General features: G+C 46.7%; 1 protein-coding gene and 1 long non-coding RNA gene across 3 annotated transcripts; both read right to left on the bottom strand.

Moving 5' to 3' along the window:
* Positions 1-1525: 1525 nt before the first annotated feature.
* On the bottom strand, positions 1526-23875 carry LMAN1 (lectin, mannose binding 1). 2 transcript variants are annotated; one of them, XM_028524774.2, is made up of 13 exons: positions 23577-23875; positions 20369-20523; positions 20179-20286; positions 19208-19269; positions 17973-18072; positions 16016-16139; positions 14410-14468; positions 13847-13979; positions 11867-12060; positions 11664-11734; positions 6684-6837; positions 4919-5040; positions 1526-4746 (listed from the first exon to the last, which is right to left on the bottom strand). In XM_028524774.2, the coding sequence occupies exons 1-13, from the start codon at positions 23812-23814 to the stop codon at positions 4710-4712; spliced, it is 1557 nt and encodes a 518-aa protein (XP_028380575.1). In that variant the 5' UTR covers positions 23815-23875; the 3' UTR covers positions 1526-4709. The 2 variants fall into 2 exon arrangements, with proteins under 2 accessions (XP_028380575.1, XP_035865982.1); XM_036010089.1 differs by having other exon boundaries at positions 4084-4746; positions 20369-20537; positions 23577-23706.
* Positions 12565-13074, bottom strand: LOC118496871. The gene is made up of 2 exons (XR_004899432.1): positions 12802-13074; positions 12565-12598 (listed from the first exon to the last, which is right to left on the bottom strand). It is a non-coding gene; the product is annotated as an uncharacterized LOC118496871 (long non-coding RNA).
* Positions 23876-26898: the final 3023 nt, after the last annotated feature.

Here is a 26898-nt window from a genome sequence, read left to right as displayed (position 1 = left end):
GAGGGCTACTCATTAATAAGGTCTTACAAAACTTTTCAGATGATAAAAAGCCAGAAGGCCTGCATTTCTGTTTTGTTTCCCAGTTCAGCACCACTCTTAGAAAACACTGCACAGCCGTCTCATGACATAAAAAAACCCCAAACAAACCGTTGTTTCCCATAGACAAGGACAATTTGCTGAAGACCTGTCCTATAGAGTAGTTTTGGTCAGAAAATCAAATCCCCCAAACCAGCTTGAATTTGGTAGGTCTGAATCAGTTAATATCTCTTAAAGAAATAAAAAAACCAAAATAATAAAAACCCATTTCAGTACGTTTTACTGTAAATTATTTGTATTTATTATAAAATCTACCACTAAAATTCCCTTTTACTAGGAATTGGGAAACACTGATGGTAGTGGTGTCCACTCTAACCTCCGAGTTTATAAAGCAGACTGTCCCTGTCTGGTCCTTTCCCATGTGGGTGGGTGTGGGTGTGGGGGGGAAGGTGTCAAACACTGGACACCCTCGGGTGGCAGCCACGTCAGTGTGACAACTGAATACTCTGGTATTTCTCTATGAAATCAGATCTCTCAGCCTCTCCCCAGCAGACGATTCCACTGAACATGGAATGTCTTGACAGCTTTTTATTCCTCAGTTTATTACGAGGGCCTTTCTACTGGACATGCAGTAACTGTATTTGCGGCTGCGTGTAGAACGACTCACTCCTCCAGACAGGGAAAATACACACCCCAGGGTGTGTGCAATGGGCCACGAAGGGTCACCCCCTCCCAGGCTTCCCGGCCTGCCTGAACGGAGGCCCACAGCCGGACTGTGGTCTGCAAGGCCGTGTCCCTGGGGCCCTGGACAGTGTCCAGGCCTCTGCGTGTCCACCTCGCTGCCCCACAGGCTCCCTCGCCAGGCTTTCGGTCTCCTTTGACTTCTCCCAAACCCACCCGATGTGTTGGAATCTCTTATTTTACCCAGTATCTCTCAGGAGAGGGCTCCATTGCCTCAGCCCACTGTTTTCCGAGCCCACCTCCCAAGCATTCTCTTTCACAAGGCTACCAACACGGGGCATGCGCATGAGGCGGACACTGAAGGTCATCTTTACAGAGTGGCAGAGCCAAGAATTCAAATCCCAGGCTCTGACCCCAAAGCTCTTCTCTCTCCTTCTCATATTGCAGGGATTCTGGGAACTGGGATTATTTGGTTCAAATGGTTCTTGCTAAAAAGATTAAAAGATTTTTTAAACTGCCATTAGTAAGGACTAAGAGTTCCAAATTAACTACTTTTCAACAGTGTTTGGTTATTAAAAGTGAAAACATCAAGTACACTGTTTTAATTAATGTCTTTTCATTACCAGCAGGGGTTAGCATCTATCCACCACTTTGTCTACTTCTCTGTTTATGCTTCCCAGAGAGGGTTCCGCAGGCGGCATGCCACCTGGGGCAGAGCGCGTTGAAGGTCATAAATGAAATAGAAATCAGGCCTATGTGGAAAATAAATAGCTCCTTATTACTCGAGACCAATGAAGGAAAAGGTAAATTTACTAAAATATTTCTTTATTTGAATAAGGTCAATGTCATTTCTGGAATTCCAGCTAGCATCAAATAACAATCTGGAAAAAAAAAAAAAAAACACTTGACAAAATGTTACCCAATTGAAATTAACAGGGGATAGAAAACTCTTTAAAACTTTCAAAGAAATATATTAAAAAGGCAACACATAGATCTAAAAAGTTGCAAGTGGCGATTTCACATTAGATCGTGTGAGTAAAAAGATCCCAGTATAATCACCTGCTCACCATCGCCCCGCGAGGAGCACACGGGCGGGAAATCTAAGAAAATCCCATCTGAGCGCTCATGACCGTGATCAGGTTCTTGACAAAGACCCCGCGTCTCCGCGATGCAGCGGGTCTGGCAACCCCTGATTCAAGTAAGTTTTGTTTTCCCCAAGTTATCAAAAAGTACAATGGTCTGAGATAAAATGTCGAAAAACCCCAAGCAGGAGAGCGAGAAGCTTCAGCAGGCAGACGGGACGACGGGAGTTTTCCACGGCGTGAACGTGAGATCTGGAAATGATTCTGCCAGTGTAAAAGCCCTCCACCACAGCACAAAGAGCCACAGGCAGCGATCGGGTTTGGTGTGTGGCTGCGGCTGCACTGCGGGTCCTGGTGGAAGGAACACTGAGTAGACCGCAAGCACGGAGGAGTCAGTGCGCGTGGGCTGCCGTCAGGGCGGTTGGTCAGAGGAAGGGCTCTGCTCCTGGCTCAGCTGCCGCTGCTGGGCTGCCGGCCGGCGAACCACGCTCGTTTCCCCCGCTGCCCCTCCCAGTGGCTCTCAGACACCGGTGCGCTCAGAGCCACCCAGGGGGTCTGCTGCACCTGCTTCTGAGGCCGGCCCCTGAGGGCTGGTTCAGGCCGTCTGGGATGGGGCCCGAGCATCTGCGTTCTTAGCCAGCACCCCGTGACCTGGACGGACCACACTGTGAGAAACACTGATTTCCTTTAATACACAACAAAAACCTGTTTCTTGTTTGCAGCTCACAGTAAAGCTGCAAGCCGAGTAAAACATCCGAACAACTGGAACACAACAGGTACATTAAATGGGCATTGGGCATTATGTACTAGCATTTCTGCTTAAAAGTGGCATCATACGTATGACTTACACTAAAATTTTAAATCATTTTTGTTTTAGTCGAAGGCACCTGTAAAATACTTGCTGGTGTGAGAGAAGTGAACAAATCAATGATACAAAACAGTACAGAAATGAAAGAATCTGGCAGTGACTGATTTTTCCAGAGAGCAAACATTTTTCTTCAGAAATGAATTAAAGTCCATTGTTTTGAGGAAAGGAAAACAGATGTCAAACAACACAATAAACACCGGTGTGACCGACTCTGCCGAGTGGTTTTCTGCAAAGGGAGTTACCAGGGAGGGAAGAGTCAGCACTCACTCTTGCACATGACAGTGTCTGCGTCCCCTGCGGGCGCAGTCGGGTCGCTGCCACCACCGGGGCTTCAGCCCGGACCACGGACTGCGTGGGTCTGGGTCCTCCGACGCGTTCAGGTTCCTGTGACCGAGGACTTTTTAACACTGAACACCTGGAAGCCTTTCATCTCAAGGACTCCCCAAGTTCACAGCCTACAACTGAAACACTCTTCTGAAGGCATTCTTTTTTTTTTTTTCTAGGAGTAAGTTCTGTGAGACGACGATGTCTCCGAAACCTGAATTTGGAAATGCTAACGCTGCAAGAACACCGGTGAGGCGAGGCACGCTGAAGTGCCCGATGGGGGGGAGTCAGTAGCGGTTAGAGGACCCTTGGCCTGCAGATGCTGCCGTGCTGGAGCATCCTCCCGAGTCTCCGTGCGGACTCCGGGCCGTTCGCCCGGCCTGTGAGTGACATCTCAGAGCAGACTCATGATGGCTTGGAAGGATTCAGTAACACTATTTGACAAAGCAGCATTACTTTGGACTCTACAACAAAGAAGACATGTATCTCCTTCAGGGAACTACGGGGGGGTGAGCGTTCGGAGGCAGCAAAGGGAAGTGCGCCAGCTGTGAAGACAGAGGACGTGCACGTTACAGTGTCGCTCACAGGCCGTTTCTGTAACACCTGCACCTCCGTACAGGGACGTCAGCCACCCCTTCTGGCCTGACACTTCCAGCTCAAGTTTTTTGACAAGTGCCGTACAGTATCCTCAGTTCTGGCGTTAAAAGAAAAAAAGCAGGAGCATTAACTCCATTTTCCAAATTTTGCCTTCAGAATCGTAACACACGGCCCCCAGGCTGGCCCCCTGGTGTGCAGGAGCGCGCAGAGCCGCGGACACCGAGTGATGTGGAGCAGGTGCAGCGGTGGGCTTGTGAGCTGGAACGTTCCCCGCACGCGCACTCTGAGCTGAACTCAGCAGCTGCACCACGGGGTAGAAGTTCCTCAATCACAAATGCAGGTGCAAACGTTATTTCTGTAATGTCGAACCGACACGTCAGAACGAAGACGTTCGAGCCTGAGCGATCACGAAGTGAACACGTCGCCGGCAAAGCACCCGCAGAGGCGATCGTCAGAGGGATGCGTTCACCACATTCTTTTCTCTTTTTTCTTTTCGGTAAAGAGCAATTCTTAATTCCCCCCCAAATTTCATTGATAATCAGAGGGAAAAATACTTCAATAAACATTCTGAAGCCCGTTATCCAGATCCGAAGGCTCTCAGACACAACAGTCTTTGATTTCGAAGGGAACGGTGTCAGATTGCAGGACCGAGGGGCTGGGTCTTTGAGCACGGAATTCTGACCTCTTCAAAAAGACTCGGGTTACAAACTAGCCATGATGAGGAGCTCTTAGTCTGACCTCCTGTTCTGGGGGGCAGGAGGGTTAGTGTGTTTTAGGAAATACAGAAACCTCCAACACCCAAAACTTAGGGGCTAACTCTCATATTTGGGGTTTCCCCCATTTTCTATTATTTACCCTCTTATTTAGCAATAAGAATATTGAAGATCAGTGGCTGTATTCTACTGGCCAGAAATTCACTGAAATTTAAATAGATTTTATGTACTATGAACAAATTTACACGTGGTTGTTTTTAAGGTCTCTTCTTACTGCAAATCAATGTTCAAAGTTATTTTATACAAAACTGAATAATTTAGCCTATGAAGCAATTTAAATACTTACAGTCCCTCAAAAAGACAACATTTTGTACATACATACATGATGTACACATGTGAAAATGGTGGTCAAAAGAATTTTTTGGCTGCTGCTTCTTGCTGAGTTCTGAGGAAAAAGAGAAAGAAAAACACAGAATTTCTATACACTTTCCTTTGTACAGATATAGGATTGCCTAGAATTAAAACCCACACAGTCTCCTGAAGCGTCAGACACACGGCGCCGAGCACCCCCCGGCCCCATGCTCCCCCCGCGAGCCGGGCCGGCCCTCCAGACTCACTTGTACATGATGTACCCGATGAACAGCACCGTCTGCACCACCACGAACACGACGAAGTGGACCGTGGACAGGCAGGACGGAAACGGCGGCAGGTCTGGGCACCTGGGTCTTTCGTTTGCCGGCTGCAAGGCAAAGAGCTCTCCGTTACAATGAGTGAGATCGGTGTTTCAGAAAGAGAGGGGTGAGAGCTGCACAGAACACAGGGCTCACTGTGTGGACCCCAGCACTTTCGTTTACCCATGCCGTCCCCCCATCCCCTCGCCTGCACCGCCACGCGTTCTGGAAGAGCAGCTGACCCGGGGCGGCCCCTCCCACAGGCCCTGGCTGCCTCCCTGCCATCTGGCTCCCATCCTCATCGTAACTTCCGTGTCCCTGGAGGCGACAGACCGAGAACTCCCCGGGCACTCCCGGCGGACACCTGCTGTACTGGAGTAACTGTTAACAGTGTCACCTTTGAAGGGTCGCCCCGTCCCTGTCTGACCCAGAACTCCTTTCAGAGCACCCCGCCCCGCCGAGTGCTCTGGGCAGACAGCCCCGCGGTTCGCCGCCGGCCAACCTGCGGACCACCTGATGGCCTCGGCCTCGTGCGCCCCCGGCTCCCTGCACTCCACGTCACTGACCGGTATTCTGAAATAGGTCTTTTCCTGTTTCCACAAGGATCCCTCCCATTTTAAGGAGGTAAGTACCGGGGACAAAGGTTCCCTCAAGGCATGCAGACGGAATGGCTGCTGACATCATACCTTTTCAATGTGCTTACATGAAAAAAAAAAAAAAAAGCTTACAGCTGGACAGAGTCCTTCAGCGCCTGCGCACAGCACCCGGACCATCGACGGGGCCTGTCGGCAAGGGCTGGAGGGGGTGAGCGGGGCGGGGTGGGGGTAACCTCGCGCAGAATTAAGGAAACAGGTGTAACGCTTCGGATGAGACGTGGCGGTCAGGAAGAAAACTGAGCTGCACGTGGAAAACTGGAAGGGGAAGAGGCAAACGCTACTAGCATTTGTGAATTTTGTAAGGATTTTTAAAGCCAATTAAGAAAAACCTTACAAGTACCAGGGGTCTGTCTTCTAATATTGTTTCTTATGCATGTTAAATTAAAAAAAAGTAATCTATTTTTAGTATTTATTGTCAGTCTCCAAAAAATGGGGCTTGTGCTATTAAAAATACCTAATAAAGTCAAACCAGACCAGAAGTAAAGACAGACGAACAAGCTTTAAATCGGAGACGACATAGGAGAAGGAGCCGAAGGAGGAGGGTCGCGCCGGGAAGGCCGCCGCCGGCTTGGGCTCGGGCCCCTCGGCGCCCGAGAGACGCAGGGGCTGCCCGTGCCGTCTGTCCGTCTGACGGAAGCGTTTGTCAAGACAGACATCTACCTTTTCAAAGCTGTTCCAAGATGTTACTGATATTATTATTGTTCTTTATTTTTTTTAAAGAAAACTTACAGGAAAAAATCTAGAAAACAAAAACAAAAACAAAAACGCCTGAGATTCTGAGATTCCACTAAGTGGAAGAGCAATTTAAAACATTCTGCTCAGTAGTAAGCGGTGGAAGCGTGACACAGACCCTACGGACACACCTGGAACAACTCGACCGAGCACAGGGCTGGGCAGGGGCTGGGCAGAAGCAGGGCTGCACAACAGAGCACCTGGCACTGACTGAACAGTTGAGTCAGTCGCTACAGGATGAACAGAGCGGACCGCGCATCCCGCCTCTAGGGGAGCAGCCCGGCCGCCAGAGGGCGGGAGGGTGAGGGCCGGCGCCCGCTCACCGCGTTCCGCTGCGCCAGGTTCTCCACGTCCCGCTTCACCAGGTGCAGGTGCTCCTTGATGTCGTTGAAGTGCTGGGTGGTCTCGTAGACGCCCCCTGCAGACCCAGGGTGCTGCATGCCGCTCACCAGCCGCACGGTTTCGCTCATGGAGTTCCTGAGACAGAAAATCCCTTTAGACAATGGAATCGCTAGAAAAATGATTTTTCCACCACAGATTTCCAATGGTTACACTTCTAAGCTCGATATATCAGATCATAAAACAGCAAAGAATATCAATATTTAAAAAACTGAATTGCTGTCAACATTGGAAAGTAATTGACAAAACTACTAATTAATATTATGCCTTAATCTTTTACTAAAGGTCATCTAACCACATAAAGAAGACTACTAAGTGATTTGGGTGAAACCAGTATCCCATGGGCACCGAATAACACGATGGGTCTAATCTTTAATCAACGTCCATCTGTCTAGGTGTCTGGTGCTGCACAGTAAAGAATTACCCACCAGGCCGGGCTGCCCGGATCCTGCACACGGCACAGGTCCTCAGCACTGGCCTGGACCAGGCCCGGGGGGAGCCCTTCAGCCCCTGGAATGGCCCGAGTGACAACAGTGCTTCCGTCTGCCTGGGTCTTGGCCCCCACCACAGTTCCTGCGAACGACGTGAGTCCTGTTTCTGTTCTCCTGGGGCCCGAGCTGCTGCACCCGTCTGACCTCCAGGGGGCAGCAGACTGAGTGGTTAAGGTCAGTCACACAGACGCTTAGCGCCTCTGTGGCCGACCCCCGCCCCACGACCCCAGGCACAAGGCTTGGGCGGGCCTCCTCGGCTGAAAGCACTCCGACCACGCTATCACACGTCACTCCTGAGAGGGGGGCCCCACTGGGGAAGCGCGGGGGCACCGAAAGCTCGTGCCCAGTTTCTCCAACTCCACCTATTTACCTTTTTTCTTTACTGATTTAATTAAAAATTAAAAAAAAAATTTTAGAGTGTGTGGAGGGAGAAATAGAGGGAGAGAAACATCAATCAGCTGCGTCCTGCACATGCCCCAACTGGGGACTGCCCTCAACCCAGGCACGTGTCATGACCGGGAACCGAACCGGAGACTATTTCTTTGCAGGACAATGCTCAACCAACCCAGCCATGCTGGTGAGGGCTCTGCCGACTTTACTCTATCCTTTTGTGGTAATAAAACACAACTGTGAGTACGGCAGCTTTTCTGAGTTCTGTGTAAGTACTCCAGCAAATGACAGAACCTAGGGATGGTCTTGGGACCCCACAGTCAGATGTGATCCATTTCCCCTGCAGTTCTGGCAGATGCCGCTGTGAAATGCAAACCCACTGCCTCAACTAGGACCCGACCGACAGGCATCCGTCTGTGTCCAGTGCGAAGGAAGAGCTGGCACACTCAACAATGGTGGGCGGGGCGGGCAGTCCCCAGTGTTATCTTTTCAAAAAGTAATTTTGACCCCGTACAACGTTTTACCCCACACACACTGACTGTGGAATAGAATCTCCATGTAACACGTGATTCCACTGTTCACATGTAAGACCCTGACTCCTACCACTGACGGCTTCCGTGGTGGGCTGGGGTCGAGGGGCTTGAGGAGAGTAGTGAGTATCTTGAGTGAGACGAATGATGATCAGGAATGTTAATTAAAACCATAATAAGATACTATCTCACACCTGTCAGAATGGCTACCGTTAATAAATTAACACACATAAGTGCCAGCGAGTTACATGGGTTGTAACTAGTAACTGCTGAAAGTGGGTGCAGGGATATGATGGGGGGCTCTTATTTCAACATTTTTTTGTAGGTTTAAAAATGAAACAAAAATGGGTATGGCTTTATGATATGCTAGAAATGGCACTTTACGTGAAGAGATAATGAGAACAAATTCTGACTGTTTTCAGATTGTGATCTTTTGCCATTCAGAGCCTTTTAAAAATCTTTTTGTAAACTGAAGGGGACTGAGTTCCACACGTCTGCTAAAAAGTAATCCTACAATCCCCTAAGAACATGAAAATCCATAAAGACCACAAAAAACCACCCCGGCCACAAAGGGCACGTATTTCTGATCCGTGTACATTGCCCCTGCCACTTAATCACGAAGAAAAGCTCTGGAGGACGCAGCCAGACATCTGAGCTCGGTGTCTGCACCGACTTCCTGTGCACACAACGCCTGGTCTCAGTAAGTGGGGGTCACAAGGGCCGCCGACCGCCCCGAGAGAGAGCTGTCCTGGAGAACACGAACGGGTGGCTAGGGTGTCCTGACCACTGGCTGAGCCTGAAGACGCTCTCACTGTCTCTGCTGAGTAAGACAAGCAAATCAGAAAACGGGAACCTAGAGTGTGCTCTCATCCATAAAAAAAGAAGGAAATCTATGAAAATGCACATGCGCAGAAGTAGTACATGAAGAACCAACCAGAAATCAACACGATGGGTCACCAACAGGGGTGGGTAGACACACACACACACACACACACACACACACAGAGGCTCTCAGAACCAGAGTAGTCACCTACCCTTCGTACACCAAAATATAGTTAAAAATTAACCAGATGTCGAAGGAATGCAGCCACTAACAAAACACTGCACTGTATTACAAGTGAGTACCATAAACATACGGAAGAGAGTGGGGAAGAAGAGAACTAAACGACCTGGAAAAACAGCGTCTGAACTAGACACCGTCAGGCTACAGGCAGAAGGAACGTTAGGGAAATCCGTCAGCGAACGTGTTTCTCACAGGCACGCGTGTCAAGAATTTGGAACACTTTACGTGCACACTACATACATCACAGATACTAAGAACCAGGTCTCTCCCTGTTGGATGGAGAAAGAATCCTCAAACAGGGAAAGGAAGAAGGCTAAAATCAATCCTGTACTGTGCGGTCCAGGTCGGTCCCCCAGAACCCCAAGTATCCACATAATCCCATGATTTTTTAACACGAGTGTCGACTGATGGACACGAAAAGAGAGACGTGTGCACCTGTGCGTGTCAGTACACATTCCTGCGTTCCCAGCTGTGCCCACCGAGAGGGCCTGGGAGCAGGGACGGCCCAGCAGCGATGAGCACACCTAGTGCCCAGGTCTTGGTTTCTTAATACCCTTCTCCACCACTGGGAACCTGGCTCACTGGAGAAGTGGCTGATCCTAGAGCCGAAGCACAGAAAGTACAAGATGAGCCTGCCACACAGTATGGCAGCAAGAGAAAGTAAAAAACGCATAGAAAATGATGGGGGCCTGCTGAAAGACCCCAACCTGGAGCGGCTTCCAGTGACCAGAGCGGGACGATTTAAACGACATTATAAATAAATAATGACAGTACTGGACTGTAATCCATACAACAAACACTGATGTAAGTAACTGATTAAATAAGTGGGGGAGAAGAAATAGCTGGTCCATGCAGAATTCCAATAAATAAATGTGGAAATGACGGAAACAGAAAAACAGGCATTTGGTAAACACCATACTCTTGTTTCGGGCAAGCCATCAATGATGCTAAAATCAGGGAGCGCAAGTTTAAAGTGAAACAGGATCTTTACAGCCTCAAAGTATCTCTCCTAAAATATTTACTAGCCACCAAGAAAAAGACAGCAACTTTCAAGTAGGGAGACTGGGAAGAAACCATTGTAAGTGACGGATCACAGACGACATCACTGGTGACAAGACCTGTGGACATCGTGACCAAGCCCCCCTCCAGCCACGACCAAGCACCAAGAAACCCAAACTGAGGAGCCAGGGACCAAACACCTGGTCCACGCGCTTGGAACTCGTGATGGTCGCGAGAGACAAGGAAAGATGAGTTCTTTCAGGCCGCACAAGTCTAAACAGAACTAACTAAGTGCCATGTGAAATCCTGGACTGGACCTTGGAACAGAAAAGGACACTGGTGGGAAACTGGTGAAACTGGAATGAGGTCCTTAGTGAACCGTACAGGGCTGATGTTCATCTCCTGGCTCGGACAACTGCACCATGCTTACATCAGGTGTTAACACTAGGGGGAGATGGGGAGGGTATACGGAAACTGTATTTTTGAAATTGTCTAAAGGCTAAAATTAGATAAAATAAAAATTAAAAAGTTACACAAACCTATTTTTAAAAGAATTTAACTATTCACTTAGCATCATGAGTATGTTAATCAGGAGTGTACAAGGGAAAGGTATTTTTTACATGCCACACAGTCCAACTGAAGGAAATACAAATTTGCAGTTGAAGTTGGGGTTCCTTTAACCCCCAGGTGTCTTGTACTTCCACCTTCTATCTGACCTAATCCTGCTCAATCCTCCAGTCCTAAAGGCCTCATCTTGCCATTCTCCTCTGTCAAGGGCTGACTGGTTGGGGCTGTGCTCTAAAGAACGAGCTTATGAAACATGACATTTTCGCTGTTTCTCTGCTCCAGGCATTGAAAGCTATTAATGATCTGCATGAGTAACTCCTTTCCAGAAACTTATCGCCCAACGCTTCAAGGACACGGCATCTCCCCTCTGCTCCAGCGCTGTCCGGCCTCTCTCAGGTTACAAGACGGAACGAAAAAGGGATGGTCGCACATGGCACATTTCCTTTAAAATGCTTTCATTCCCTCCCAATTCTTGCATCAGGTACGCTTGTCTTCCAGTCCTACCATGCTGAGCATGCTCACCGCCCTGGCATTTTTCAAAGAACCGTTACACATTACCCATATTCTCTTTATATTTTAGAAGTGCATGAATAGTCCTGGCTGTCAAGTAATTGTGACAAACCTATTCTTTTAAAGATGCCACAGCATTTTTTCTTTTCTAGTGTAGAACAATTTAGACATGTCTGTAGTTTCTAAGTGTCTGAAGTTCCTGTACTTGACATCCCCTACTTAGAATGAATCTAGAGCACAATTCTTACTCTCGCGCAGAACTCTGACGACAATAATGTGCTTGCACGAGAGAAGCCACACATTTAAACTGAAGGCAGCACAGGACACTCAGACTTACTCCGACTGTATACTCACTTTATTTCATTTACTTGTCTCAGGATCTCCTGCTGAGTGTTCGCAACAGTGTCCAGCTCCTGCTGGGAGATCTGGAGGGAGACAAACGGGCAGCCAGCTCAAGAACCCGCCTCCGCGGGGTCGCGCAGCGCAGCCGCCCTCCTTTCCGCCTCTCCGCCGCCGGGCCGACGTGCGCAGCCGCTCTGCACGTCCGGAGAGCTCACCTGTCCGTGCTGCCCTGGGGTTCCGGCTCCTCTTTTGGAGAGCTCCTCCGCCAAGGAAGACACGTATTTTCTCTGCTCGTCGAGAATCATGTCTAACTGGCGGTTCAGCTGCTTGATTTCAAGATGAATACGATTCTGTCCTTCAAAGATTTGTATCAGTTCACGATCTCCTACACTCTCGAATATTTCATCTGCTGAAACGGAAATTAGAAATGAAAGCTATTAGACTCACCTATGCACAGGCAGTTTTTAAAATACCGTCGGTGCCGATACATATTAAAGCCAGGACATCAGCAACGCAGTGGTGTAAGCTCCCGAACAGTGAACACGCAGATAACCAACCCAATCGTGACCGAAGGACTCTGTCTTTGTTATGCCTGGCAGCTCAACATTTACTGTAAACCTGGCCAGAATTCTGTCACGTAGCTCATCTTCTCTTTCAGATACCTGGGATTTTACTTGCACGAATGGGCAGGACTAATCTACATTCACGGAAGTCAGCACAGTGGTTGCCTCTGCGGAGAGGGGCTGGCTGGGAAGAGGCAGGAGGGAACTTTCTGGGGTGACAAAAATACTCTGGGTGCTGAGCTGGGTTACAGGGAAATGCATACCTCATCAAACTGCACTCTTAAGTAAGCCCGTGCATTTCACTTGTGTAAAAGATTAAGCAACGGGAGTGAAGAAGAGCTGACTTCCCTTTAATATCTGATCAGGCTGAAAACTGATCATTACCTGGCTGGTGTAGCTCAGTGGATTGAGCGCGGGCTATGAACCAAAGTGTCACAGGTTCGATTCCCAGTCAGGGTACATGCCTGGGTTGCAGGCCATGACCCCCAGCAACCGCACATTGATGTTTCTCTCTCTCTCTCTCTCCTTCCCTTCCCTCTCTAAAAATAAGTAAAATCTTAAAAAAAAAAACAAAAACTGATCATTACATTCAAACACTACAGTAAGTTTCAACATACTCACAAATCATGTGATATTAAAAACAAATCCAGTAAAACAGCATAATTTACCTCTCATGTTTAGCTTAAGTCTGCATCACACTGGCGATCACTCAGAAATCGTGTACTACAAAGAGTTCAATTGTGCTGATGGGGAACCACCCCGGTAACAGAAGTTAGCAAACAGAATAAAGTTACTCTATTTGGCCTTACCAGGTGGTTTTTTTTTTTTAATTCTTAACCAAGGATATGTTGTTTTAATTGATTTTTTTAGAGGAAGGGAGAGCGAGTAAGGGGTGGGGGGAGAGAGAGAGAGAAACATCAATGTGAGAAAGCAACATCGATCGGTTACCTCTTATACACCACCCAATTGGGGACTGAACCTGCAACCTAGGTATGTGCCCCAATGGGGGCATTGAACCCTCATCCCTTTGGTGCACGGGACGATGCTCCAACCACCTGAGCCCCCTGGCTGAGGCTGGCCTTAACATATTTTATTTTTGACATGTAGCACACTTAAGTTCTCAATAAGTAGCTTACACAGGTATTTTAAAACTTTGGACTTCTTAAAGTCCACACTTCTGTTGAGTAGTAAGGGAAGGAGAGACAGATAATCATTTCACATTACTCTCCCAGTAACTTTGATAGTTTTCAAGTATTATCTCCATATAAATAAGGTAATCTGTGTGTCCCGAGGAGGAAGAAAAATCAACCCTGGAAGACCTCATTAACAAATATTACCGAGTTGCTACTCCCAGGTCGGCACGCCTTTTGTCGGTTCAGGCTGCAGAGCAGCGCACAGGACAGAGCCCCGCCCTCACGGAGCTTCCCCTGCCGCGCGCTCCGCGCCAGCCCTCTTACTGGCACACACATCCCTCTCCGAGCCCCTTCAAGACTGCAGACTCGCTCACAGCTGTGCCCAGAAAACACCTGCAACACCCCAGACGAGAGAGGGGGCGCAGACTGGAAGTGTGCGGGGACACCCCAGGGCCACCGTGAACGCAGTCACCCCGAGGACAGCTGTGTCGTCACTCACCGGGTTGCCCTTGAAGGTCAGGGTGGTCCTTCTGAAATTCCTCTTTTTTTTTATCCAGTTCTTGTTGAAAGTGCTCGAATTCCTCCTGATATTTTTCTTTTTCTTTTTCTGAAATTTCTTTATCTGGTGTAGGCTGTTTTGGAGTTTAAGAACAGGTCATTAAAAAGAATTAAAAAAAAAAAAGAAAATAATAAACCTCAGTATCTGTCCTTTTCCTCATCTTACCTACTCCGCCAGTAGTTGAAAGGTTAACATGAAAATGCTGTTTCTTACTTAAACCATGACCAATTCACTCTTGCTCTGAGTAATTCCAGCAGAAAACACTGACAGCCGCGCCCATTCGCTGAGTGCTCACTAGGGGCGCTGTCTCATTCCCGGCTCGCAGAGGCCAGCCCGGAGAGGCCAGCGCACAGGCCTCAGTCTGTCGGGGCAGAGGCCCTAAGTGACTCTGCCGAGGCCACGGGGCAGGGACTGGCAGAGGCAAGGGCCAAGCCTAAGTCACTCTCCCCAAGCTTTCACCACTGACCTGGAAACACACTTTCTGAAAACCTGTCTGTACTTACCGGCTCTTTCCCCGGCTCAGTCAGCTGGAAAGTCAGAAAAGAAAGGACATCGTGGTCATCTACAAATTTAAAAAAAAAAAATCAGAAAAGGTTTCATAATAGGTTATTTTTATGATTGTGAATCTACGCATAGCTATGGCTTTACAAAAATCATCAATAAGGGAAATGAACATTAGCTCTAATTTGGTAAATGCAGTGGTGCTCTGTGAGCTCAGACGAAAATCCATCAGAAAGATTTACGTTAGGGATAAGTGAAACTCACTCCCTTCACCCTACCCCCGCCCACGTGGCCGTGTCTGACACGTTTGATGCGAGGCAGACACTCAGTGCATCTCGTCTCTGAGGAGGGGACGAACAAACAAGGAAGGCTCACAGGAAGCCCAAACTCCGAAGCCTGGCACCGAGGTCCCTCCACATTTCCCCACAAAGCTTCACGGCCTATGTCTCAGCCAGGTAAGAGAAAACGCTGTCCTCCACGTGGCTCCCGTACCTGTCTCCACCTGGCCGTCGTGCAGCACTTACACTCTCGCCTCACTGTTATACACACGGCCCTGCCCTGGCCTAGGGGGTGCCCGGGTTCGCACGTGTTGTCCTGGCCTCTTACTCCCAGAGCGTCCCGGTTTAGATGTGTGGTTACTCTATCCAGACAGCATTCACGTTTGTTCCCCTCACACAGCACACACTGACAGTTTCATCTGAAGTCACGTAAGAATAAATTAATTTCAAACTGTTTAAGCTGAAAAGAGGGACCGAGCAGATCAAACCTCACCACATCGAGCTAAATCCTGGCTAGTCACATCCACAAAGCAAGAGCAATTCATTTCGACTGCGTGACGGTCTCCAGCTGTCCGCCACTGTCGCGGAGATGCAGGTACGCAGCAACGGGAGAGAAGACCGTAACGGCTCGGTGTGGGTCAGGCCACTTCAGGGGCGGTCACAGTGTAACGGAGCGCTGGACCCGGGAGTCAGCGATCCAGACCAAGGCCTGCCTGGGTCTGACCATTACTGGCCACGTGATCTTTAGAAAGCCCTTTAATCCAAGATTGGCAAACTCATCTAACATTAGGGTAAAAATCTATCCTCTTTCCCCCTCCCTCTGTTCTAAGAACAAGTCATATATTTGAAAATGAAACTATGTAATGTACCAAGTAAACTCAAGATTGTATTAACGTCAAATGATAAGTTCATTTACCCACAAATAGAAAAAAAATGGTACACATATCTTGTTTCAAGTGTAGTCCTCAATAACATTTCCTCAGGCCACCAAATTTACCTACATGTATTGTGACACCTCTCAGGACCCTAAAACATTCAGCAATCAGCCTTTTACAGCCTCGACTTTAGCTTACACGTCTCCTGCACTACAGAACAGCACCAGAACCGCCGCTCCGACGCCCACGGCTGCAGGTGGCCCCACGCACCTCCTCCCTGCAGAACGTGGGGGAGCACTAGCAGTCCCGAGGGACAGAAAGATGGCCCTGCAGGCTGTGGGGGGCTCACACTGGTCACGAGAACTTCAAAGTGACCACGTGCGCACATCTCCCAAATACACCATCCCCGACAAACCCCTTGCACACATGCTTTGTGCGACAAGAAGGCGAGTTACCTGCGAGACCTCCAGTTGCAGCGGATACTCCAAAGTGCCCTTGTGCGGGGACAATCATGTTCTCCACTTTGGCACAAAATTCATAGTCGTTTTTATCCGGCGTGAAGCCGTTATTGATCATCACCTGGAGAGACAGACAGGAGCTACAGCTTTCACAACAGACACTGGAGGGGGATTTCGGGCAGTCGGTTTACGACTGATCCTATCTGATCTAATAACCACTGGTCGAAAAGCTATCAGCTCTCTCTTATTATCATAAAGGGTAATTAATCCCTTGTCCACTAAATAACCTCACTTACTGTTGGTACATCATACAAGACATTTCACTTAAGAAAATGGTTTTTGCTTTTTAGGTGCTGAAAGCTTAAACAGAAAAATTTGTTAATTGTGAAAATCTCTCTACAACAGAATACGGCTCCCCTTTTCTCCAGAATTCTTAGGGAGCCATGGTTTCTGTGGATGGCTCACACAGAAGGGGGGTGGAACTCGTTCTACAACCCCGCTGGCAGGGCTGACAGGCTGAAGTTACCATTTTTACGGTAGCTAGTTGCAAATTACATAGAGTACGTTACTCAACAGTGAGCTCATCCTCATGAGATTAGGCAGGTACCTGAGCTGTCGTTAATTTAGCAGAGAGACAGCAGAAGTGCCAGAAGTCGTATCGACACAAAAGGCAGAAAATGAAAACACTACACAGACCCAAGTTTCTACTCTGCAGAATGCACTTCTGAAGTAACGGCCCCAAATGTCCTAACGGGATCTTGGCACTCAACGAGCAGGAAGCCCCCCCTAGCGTGCGGCACAGGGGCACGCTCTCCTGGCCCCAGCCCAGCAGCAGCCCAGCCCCCTTCCCATCAGTTCCGGCCACCCGCCCCACCCGAGGAGGAGTCCCTGGCATGGAGGGTGGAAGCATCATGTCGAGATCCACCCGTCACACTGACAGCCATCTTGCCAGAAGCTTGGACAGAGCATTTTCTCTGTGTGACTTAATCTCAAGCACCACTTGTAGTCATAGTGGAGATGCTGCTGGTTCAAATCAGTTCTGTGACTTGCTTTGTATGACACTGTCAAGCCACTTAAAACCTCCCACATTCACTTTCCCATGCAACGTGGGGATGCCCACTCCCCAGGGCTGCCAGAAAGACGACACGAGAAACTGCATGTAACGTGTCCAGCACAGGGCACGGCCCACTAAAAGTCAAGAGGTCTAAATGACTGTATCTTTTGCTCCTTCCACAAATACTGTTATAAGAAAACTGCTGCCCAAGTCTTCCTAAATTGCAAACCTGATCATTTTACTTTCCTCCTTAAAACTCTTTAAACGGTTCCTCACAAGATAAGCTATACAAGACCCGCAAGACTTGTCACTGCCCACCTTCCGCCTCGCTTCTCAGCATCTCCTCTGCCCTCCAGCGGCACCAAACTGCTCGCCTCTCCCAAGTCTCCAGCAGACCCCAGGCCTGGTTTCTCCACCTGGGATATGCACCCCATCCGGGAAATCCCTGCTCCCCTGCAAACTACACTCAGACACTCTTCCTGACCCTCGTCCTCCCACCTGGCAGTTACAGTGGTCTAGCCCCTGGGTCCCTTAATAGTGTCTGTGCTGTAGCATTGATGACAGTCTAGTAATGTCACGCAAGTGTCTCCCGCATTAGACTACAAGCTCTTTGGAAAATGACCTTTGTCTTACACTCGTTTGTACCCTGGAGGCTTGCAGGCACATAATATGTAGCACGTAGTAGGGTGCTTCAACATTTACTGACTAAATGCAAAGCCAGCGGCCAGGTGTTAGAACACACGGCCACTCGTACCAGGCCCTGAAACCCCTCCTGTTCTCTCGCAGTAGCCCTGACGAGTACACAAACACCACCCACACTTAAGTGCATTTAATTCCCACCCAAGATTCAAGATGAGAAATCACTGTTCATCTCACTATCACTAAACACGTGGCACTCACCGTCAGTGTTTTCTGGTAATATGTGACCTTTGCCCGGACAGGGTAGGGTTTATTACGAAAGTCCCTCTGGCAACTTGCCAAAGCCTGGTTAGTACCGTCACTATAGGATGAGGGAAGGAACACAAGCAAGCAAGACACATGAGCTTTTCAGTATTTAAAACTCACTATTTAAAATGACTCATGCCTAGAAAGATTAAAATAGTATCAAGTGGAGACAAAGAACTGGGGGAGTTGAAGTCATTCACTCAGAAGGCACCAAGCTGACACACGAGTGTTCCCCGTGGCTTCTCGGGACTCTGGAACACACGAGGGCCATTGCCAGCGCGCGCTGTGGCGTGGGCAGAGTCCTTTACCCCAGTGCAGGATCGCTATCACAGGAGGGCCTGGGCACCTGTCTTTTAAATAGCTCCACAGGCAATTAGTAATTTACCAGAGTAAAAAAATTACTAACGTAAACAGGAATGCAGATAAATAATTTTTCATCCATTTCACGGACTGGCTCCCACAACAAACATTTAAAATTTTTTTTACAAAAATGCAGACATCAAATTACTACACATTACAAATATGCTAAATACTTAGAAGCCAGCTTTGTAGCCCACCAAGAATCTTTAAATATAGCAATTCTAAGGTAAACAGGTGGCACACATTTCTTTTTTTACAAAAGATTTTATTTATTTTTTGGAGAGGGAGAAGCGAGGGAGAAAGGGAAACTTCGACCAGCTGTCTCTAGCACGCCCCCTACTGTTGGGGGACTGGGCCTGCAACCCAGACACATGTCCTGACCAGGACTGGAACCAGCAACCTTCAGGTGTAAAGGCTGGTGGCCAACCCACTGAGCGACACCAGCCAGGGCAAGGTGGCATCCATTTCTTAGTCATTAGTTTAGTCAAGGCTCTGACTTTATTTTCGAAAGACCTCTTTTTAAGAGATATGCAAAAACATGACTAGTGGCATCACTGAAAGCCAGAATATTTTATTAACTTTTTAAAAACAATTTTATATAATTTTAGGTTAACTATAACAACACATTTTTAGGCTTAAAATCTGAGATGGTCCACAAAAAGAACTTTAAAACAGAACCAAATTACAATAAGAACTTTCCATCAAGTTATAAATCTCAAGAAAAAGAATAATCTTATTTCACCTGGAAAATGTCCAGATTTGAAACAATATATTTTATAAGGTTTCCAAAAAAGAAGCTGAAAGTAGTAATAATGTAAACACACACTTACTTTTGATGGTCATAATTAATTTGTCCATTGTTGCCTACAATTACTATAGCAGGATTATTTTTCTAAAAATAAAGAAAACATATTTGTATTAAAGTCCCTACACCAAGGAATCTTAGATCACTCTGGATATGCTATAAGGTTTTTTCATCTCTGATACTGTACAACTGAAAATTTAAAAATAATTAATAGAAGAGATTTCTACTTATTTAGTAAACTCTTACAATCATTCAAAAGCAGCCACTGAACACCTCAGTGAAGGCTGGTAATGTGTCCTCTCTCTGAATAATCCACCGCAACAGGTATCTGCAGACACACTGTGAGCATGGGGTAAGTGGGGGACTTGTGGAAGCTAAAACAGGACAAACACAGCTCCAGCATTCAAGGATTCATTAAAGTTCTCCTTTAAATTGCTAATACTGACTCCAGGAGAGAAACAATAGCTGGAACCCGGGTCATCAATCTTAAGGCTGCTCAAGCACAAGTTCATGCTCCCAATGAACTTTGTTCTTAACTGTTTTAGGGGAGATCAGAGAAACTGGCCGATCAAAAAGAGTAATTAATACATGGAAAGATATTAACATGTGAGGTAGTAGTAGTAACACACACAGATAGGTATTTCCATGAAAACAAACTATGGAAATGCCTAGTAGTGTACACTACTGGTTTCGCTGCCCACATCCACATGACTCATGCATACCCATCGAAATTCCTGTGCAGACAGGGTGCTAGGGAGGGGGCCTTGCAAACTTCTCAGAGTTAGGGCTCCATTATGACCCCAAGTTGGAGTATGACAAATCAGGAACTTATAGCTTTACATGTACAAATTCCCAGCCATGTAAAGACTAGCCACCACTTTTAGTTTGGGGCGTTCTCTACTATCAAAATGAGAAAAGTGTTAAAATAAGTTGTATTCTCACAGCTTAACTTTGCTAGCAGACCTCACTGTATTCAAGTGGGTAACAGTCACGTACCTTCCCATCGTTGTCAAAAGAATCGAAGAATATTCCAACACCATTCCACATATCAGCTGATCCAAACACGGGACCATCCAAACCTTGGTTTTCTGTATACCAAACTGCCTGTAAACATATACAAGGAACACTCAGACACTGGTGGTACATGCATTTATATACGTTTTCTAAGTTAAAAATATTATCGTACCAGGCCATCAGCTCCAATTCGACCTCTTCCGGTCACTCGAAATGTCACTTCAATTTCCCAGTTCTCAAAGGCTGCTTTTGTCTTTGTCCACACTGATCCTCTTTGGCTTTTTAAAGATGGTGCTATTCGAATTTGATCTGAACTTGGAATAGCATCTAGAACAAAAAAGCTGTAAGTTATAATTAGGTAAAACTCAATGGATCATCACCAAACTGTTACATATAGAGATCTAATTTTAAATCAGTAACCTCTAGAGTAATTTTGTGAGGAAAATATTTCATGTTGACAGTTTCAACTTTTGAATAGTGAAATATATCTGCAAAAAAAAAAAATAAAATTAAAGCTGTAACCATACACTAAAAATGCATGGGGCCCTAGGAGAGAGGAAATTTTGGCTTAAAAGCCAAATCAAATATTTGATTCTCGTATTATTTTTCAACTACTTTTAAATGTGATGTTTTCTATCAGTTTGCAAATGTTAGAAAAGCTCAAAGAGTGTGAAAAGAACATGCCACTAGGAATCAAGAGACTTAGTCTTAGGTTAGCTGTGTGACTTTGAGTAAATAATTCTCTTGCTCTCTTGGGCTCACCACATGCTCAGCTGTAAAATGAAGGGGGCTGGATTCAATCATTTCCATAAAAAGGCTAAAAATTATATGCATACATTCTTCTAGGGAGAGGGTCAACTGAACTTCAAGTCAATAAACAGTACTTCGGCATCAGCAGATTCTCAGAGAGGAGATGCCCGAAATGGTGGTTTGCATCTCCAAGCTGGGTTCAAGTCAGCTCACTGTTTACTGGCTGTTTATCACAGGCGAGTCACTCCATTTCTCCAACAGCCTCGGAGGCATGGAAGTTCCTATATGAATCCATATAAATAGCTCCATAAATGTTAGCTATTTCTATTACTGGACAGAATAATTATTAAAGCACCTATCGGGCCTACATTTGAACAATTCCAGCACACCCTCTCAGGTATTAACTGGTTTTGACTTCCATGTTGGGAAATAACTATACTGTCTCTTTAGGGGCAAGAAAAATGGACAAAAAGTTAAGATACTTTAGGCAGATCAGCCACCGTTCGTCACCATCACTTTCAAGCACTTCAGGGAGGGGGCAAGCACCCTGGAAAGAACTGGATATGGAATCAGAGGGCCTGAAGCTGAGTTCTGTTCCACGGCCGCTAGCTGTGTGACCTTCCTGAACATCGATCTTTTACCTACAAAACAGCACCCACCTGCCCTGCCTACTAAGGATCAGGTGAGAACAGAGGCAAAAGCTCTGAGAGCTGTAAAAGGTTATAAACTGCTGTCATTTTTTGCCCTTATGGACCGAGGACGTGTATGGACAGTACAAAAGGACACTCAAGTTAAGAAAAAGAAACACCACAGATGTGGTCCTAACGTGCGGATGAATGTAAAGGGCCATGTTTAGACTAAGTTTTAAATTTCTCTTGTTTTCAAAATTGTTTTAAATAACAAATCTCAGAGCAAAATGAAAAGGTGAAAATTGATGGAGTGAAGAAAACAGAGCAATGAAATCACAGTGAAAGCAAAGGATCCGCACAGCAGTGATTTCCAGAGTCAGGAGACAGAAGTGTCAGGGCTAATATACTAAGCACTTCATTTCAGTTCCGTCCAGCCACACAACTTGAATTAACTCAGACACATTCGCTGACATTTTTGTGGCAAACTTAGTCAGTTACAAGCTTTGTAAAGAAAGCCATGATAACTAATGTGAGTAGTTTGATTAACATTGCTAGTTGGCTGATTATGGGGCACAGGCATGAGAAAGAGAAGAGCAAGCAGGCAGTGGAAAGATGCAGAAGTGAAAATGGGTGAACAAATCCATCATCATTCCAAAAAAGAAAAAACAAAAAATTCCAGAACTTGTGTTTAGTACATCGGCCTCTTCTTTGTTACACTAAGAACGTTACTCTGATAACAAAAGCCCAGGAATATACCTTTGGCGAGTAGGCACATAATTAATGCCTGTTGAGGAACAAATTAACTGCACTCAACTTCAAGTACTTAATGGCTGGGTCATTATGTCAGACTGAAATTCATGCCTTCTAATTATACATTCATTTCAGTGAAATGGCCCTTCCTAGGAGTGCGCTTCCTGTTCAAGAACTACTTTCTAGAAATGGAACGTTTCTAGATTGTCCAGCACAGACAGTCTAAAATGATGTATACAGAGCTCATAGAAATGACTTCCTAATTACACATAAGGATGGAATTCCAGTTGCCAGAACTTCACACCTGGTGGTCCCTGAGCAGAGCTTCCAGCTGTCAAACGCTGTGGCTGATTCCTTAGCCAGCAATGACACATCAGCACTTAAGCACAGATGTATTTCTTTCACGTATGTAAATGTCTAGCAAGGCAAACTCGTATCTACTAGCAGTGCCAGACACAGAGTAAGTAAAAATCATGGAGCATAGGTTATTTTGATGAAAAAAAAAAACTTTAAAAAGAGCTGTAGATAGGATGCTAGTTTCAAGTTCTGAAACAATATAAAAAATGTTCCTTGGTTTAGTAAATAAAGGGACATGAGTAACTATTAAGTGACATAATGTGTTAATACAAGAGGAAAGATCAGAGACCACACCAAGTCACTAAGAGGGGCACATTTAAGATATCGTTCCAACGGGGTGGGAAGTATCCTGACATAAAAACTTAAGAGTTACTACAAAATCAACATATATCATCTGCGGAGCCATCAGGAGGCATCCGGTACAAACTGGAGCATTAACCATTGCTAACACGGGGTTTAAAAAAGAAAGCAAAGGAGGGCCGAGGGGAAGCGGGAAAGGAGGTAGGTGGGCTGCTTGAACAGGTCTCCGGGTGCAATAGGTTGGGGTGGGGTGTATTGGACAATTCCCCTAGAGACGTGGCGTTAGGGTGAAACATGATGCCTAGAAACGAGTTTGAGTGCTGGCAAGTGTAAGAAGTAACAAAACACCCTCAGGACAAACGGAAAGAACCAACGAGATCAAGGAGGAAACAGGCCGAAGGGGGGTGGACAGAATGGGGGAAAGACTGGGGAGCATGTGGAGGGGACCTTGCGGACCAGAGCCGACCTGCAAGAGGGGCTGCCTAGAAGGGTCCCCTCCACTGCGCATAGGATGTGCAGCAGGGAGATAATGAAAGGGAAGAGGCGCCAAGCGAGAATGGGACCCGGGCCCTCCCGCCCTCTGCCCTGGCTTACTCCCCGCGTGGGCCCAGAAAGGCACGGTCCCGTCGCTCTGCACCAGGTGCGGCCCCTTGAAGCTGTATTTGTATTCGAAACGGCGATGTGGCAGCGTGGCTGGGGTGCCCGCGGCACTGGCGGACGCAGGGTCTCCTCCCACGCCGTCGCCCCCGACGAATTGACTAAAGGACAGCAGCAAGGCGCCGAAAAGCAGCTGAGCTCTGCTCTGAGGACCCCTGTACCTGGATCCCGCCATATTGGATTCTGGAGAGCGGAGGCCGGCGGGAGGGGGAGGGGCTCGGGAGCAGCCGACAGCCAACAGGGCGTTTACTGATTGGCGGAGTCCGAGGTACCCTGAGGGCAAGGTTGAGCCCCGCCCCCTGCCTCGGCTAACAGGGCAGCCGTAGGACCGGAGCATATGTGGGCGTGGCCAAGCTGAAGGAGGCGGGGCCTGGAGCGCAGTGCCGGCCCACCCTCCTCCTCTCCAATCCCGCGTCTGGAAAGGTTCCATCCTGCACTTCCCACACTACAGCCGAGTGTTGCAGGAACCGGACCAATGCCTACCTACAAGAATCCCTTTCCTGCGTCTTTTATAAATGTATTTTTTAGGAGAGGGTAAGGGAGGGAGAAAGAGAGGTGGAGAAACACAGATGTGCGAGGGCTTGCCTCTCACGCTTCTGATCCGGAATTGAACCGGCGACATTTGGGTCGATGCTCAATCCACTGTGCCACACGAGCCCCAGATACACCAGCCGGAGGGCGGCGTCTTACCTGGTTAGTGGTGGAATTCTCGAACCCTAACACCTGTAAACCCACCACATCGGTCCTCCACGGCTGTGATAAACCTTTCCAGTATTAGTTGAAGAAAGGCATTCATTTTGCGGGGATTCCGATTGTTCAGTAGCTGGTTTGACCATCCCAGGCTTATTTTACTTCTCTCAAAATTTAATTCCCAGGTCTAAGAATGATGGCCCAGGAAGTCAGAGGAACCTCTACTTGAAGGATTTCCTTGAGCCCCTCCGGCCAGCCAGTTCTGCCCATCTCCAGACTTCTATTTTTTTAAGATCTTCACATATTTAAGCCATCATCTCCAGGTGTTGTTACCTGCACCCCTGATATGACAGCTACTGTATACGGAGTGCTACTACATACATATCGGGCACTGTTCTGGGTGGCAAACATCCATTTGATTAATTAAGAGGAAAGTAACCCAGGTTTTCATTTAATATCAGGCTTTGCTCTAGCTGTTTCATTTATGAGGAACAGTCCTTTTTCTCAAATAACATGCCTATTTTTCCTAAAATAACATGTTGGACATCTTAAAAGCTCTTCTCCAAGTTTTCAGCAATGATAAATCCGTGGTGGAGCACCAAGGCTTCCGGGCCAACTGGCTAGCGGTGAATCCTGGTTTTCCCAGCGTGTGGTCTTGGGTCAGGCGGTTAACCTCTCTAAAGCTTGGTTTCCACATCTGGGTGAGGGAGGATAACAGCAGTACCTATGCCATTCCATTTTAGAAAGAATTCAGTGCCTGGTAGCCAGGAAGCGCCGATAAGCAGGAGCTATTCTAGTGACATTTTTTCACCCTTCGGCTGACAGCAACGAGAAGCCTTACTCAGCCCTATTAAGTGAGTCACGTCGTGGTTGCACTCATCACAACACACAGTCCATCTCTTGTTTTCTCCTTAAGATAAGAAAACACAGCCAATGCAGTCATATTGGGATCAAAGTATTTGTTGACTTTATAGTAACACAAACTGCTTAATTTCTTTTAGGTAAGTAGCAGATATTTTACAAATAGCTTGAAGGTCATCCTACAGATCTGGACAGAGTTGAGCTAATGTGATTAATTCAGTATATTTTAAAGATTTTATTTTATATTTTAGAGAGAGGGAAAGGGAAGGAGAAAGAGAGGGACAGAAATATTGATGTGAGAGGGAAACATTGATCAGTTGCCTCTCGCACGCCTCCCAACTGGAGACCTGGCCCGAAACCCAGGTATGTGCTTGACTGGGAATCGAACCTGTGACCTTTCAGCGTGCAGGCTGGCATTCAATCTGCTGAGCCCCACCAGCCAGGGCTGATTTGATATATGTTAAATGTATTATTGTATATGTTATGGTAGTTAGTGCTAAATAATTTGTCAATTATAATTAAATTTTTAATATAATTTTTCATGTTTACCTTTTAGTCAATAAATAAAATAGGTAGGTAAGAATGGCTTTGTACGCACTTTAGGTTGGGAAAGAGACGGGAGAAGGATACTGTATTTGACACAGAATGTATTAATACCTGTTGCCTGTGTATTAACATGTTATGTGCGGGGTAAGCTATCAGATAGTATTTCTCCTATGGAGTCAGTGTATGTGAAGATACTTTTCTTGGTCCTGCTATTTTTGGATAGACTATTTAACCCCATTTCAACCTTTACTATATATATATATTTTTTTTTTTTACTTAGTAAATGTAAAATTTGGGCTGGCATTGAAAAGAAGGTATGTTGCTTATTATAAAACAAAACTTTTAAATTTTTCTTCATATATGAAAAAGTCAGCAGTAACATGCCCCTTAATACCTTCATTGGGATATAACAATCTTTCATTCCTTTAACAAACTCAAGGCACAGTTTAAAGATCTTGTTTATTTTTTAGAGATGGGAAGAGAGGGACAAAGAGAGGGAAACAGCAATTTGTGGTTGTCTCTCACTGGGGACCTGGCCCACAACCCAGGCATATGCCCTGACTGGGAATCGAACCAGTGACCCTTTGATTCCTAGGTCGGCACTCAATTCACTAAGCCACACCAGCCAGGGCTTTGAGGCACAGTTTAGAGGGAAAGAGGGAGCAGGAAAAGCAGGCAGGAGAACAGAAAGCAAGAGAGAAAGAAATGTTTGGAGAGGGGAGAAAAATGTTCTTATCCAAACGGTGATATGCTGTACCATTTGACCTCAGAATAAATATTTGTAGATATTGATTTCCCAGTGCAAAATGACAACAGGTCGTCAAAGGAAGGTTAAGCAAAACATTTAAACTGGGAACCAAAGCTGGATCTAAAGAAAGGGGACGTGTATGTAGCTAGGGAACAATCGCATGCTTCCACTACATTAATGAGGAACTGAACCAGAGCTTTCAGGGCCTTTTTTACCCATTCCCTAGAGACAGAGTCTTTTGCATGCATTTGGGATGCAGGAGCATATTCAGTACGGAAGCTCAAAGAAATCTCAGTGTCAGGTGAGGCAGTAACAACTTGTCCGTGATTGGCTAGCTCAGGAAGTAAAGGATTCTTCTATCTAATTCTTTCACAGTGTTCCAATGGTGACACCCATGGCAAGATGACACTAGAA

This window comes from Phyllostomus discolor, chromosome 9 (assembly GCF_004126475.2).
Source record: "Phyllostomus discolor isolate MPI-MPIP mPhyDis1 chromosome 9, mPhyDis1.pri.v3, whole genome shotgun sequence".
In the NCBI taxonomy this organism is placed as follows: Eukaryota; Metazoa; Chordata; class Mammalia; order Chiroptera; family Phyllostomidae; genus Phyllostomus; species Phyllostomus discolor.
This window is presented reverse-complemented; position numbering and strand designations above follow the sequence as displayed.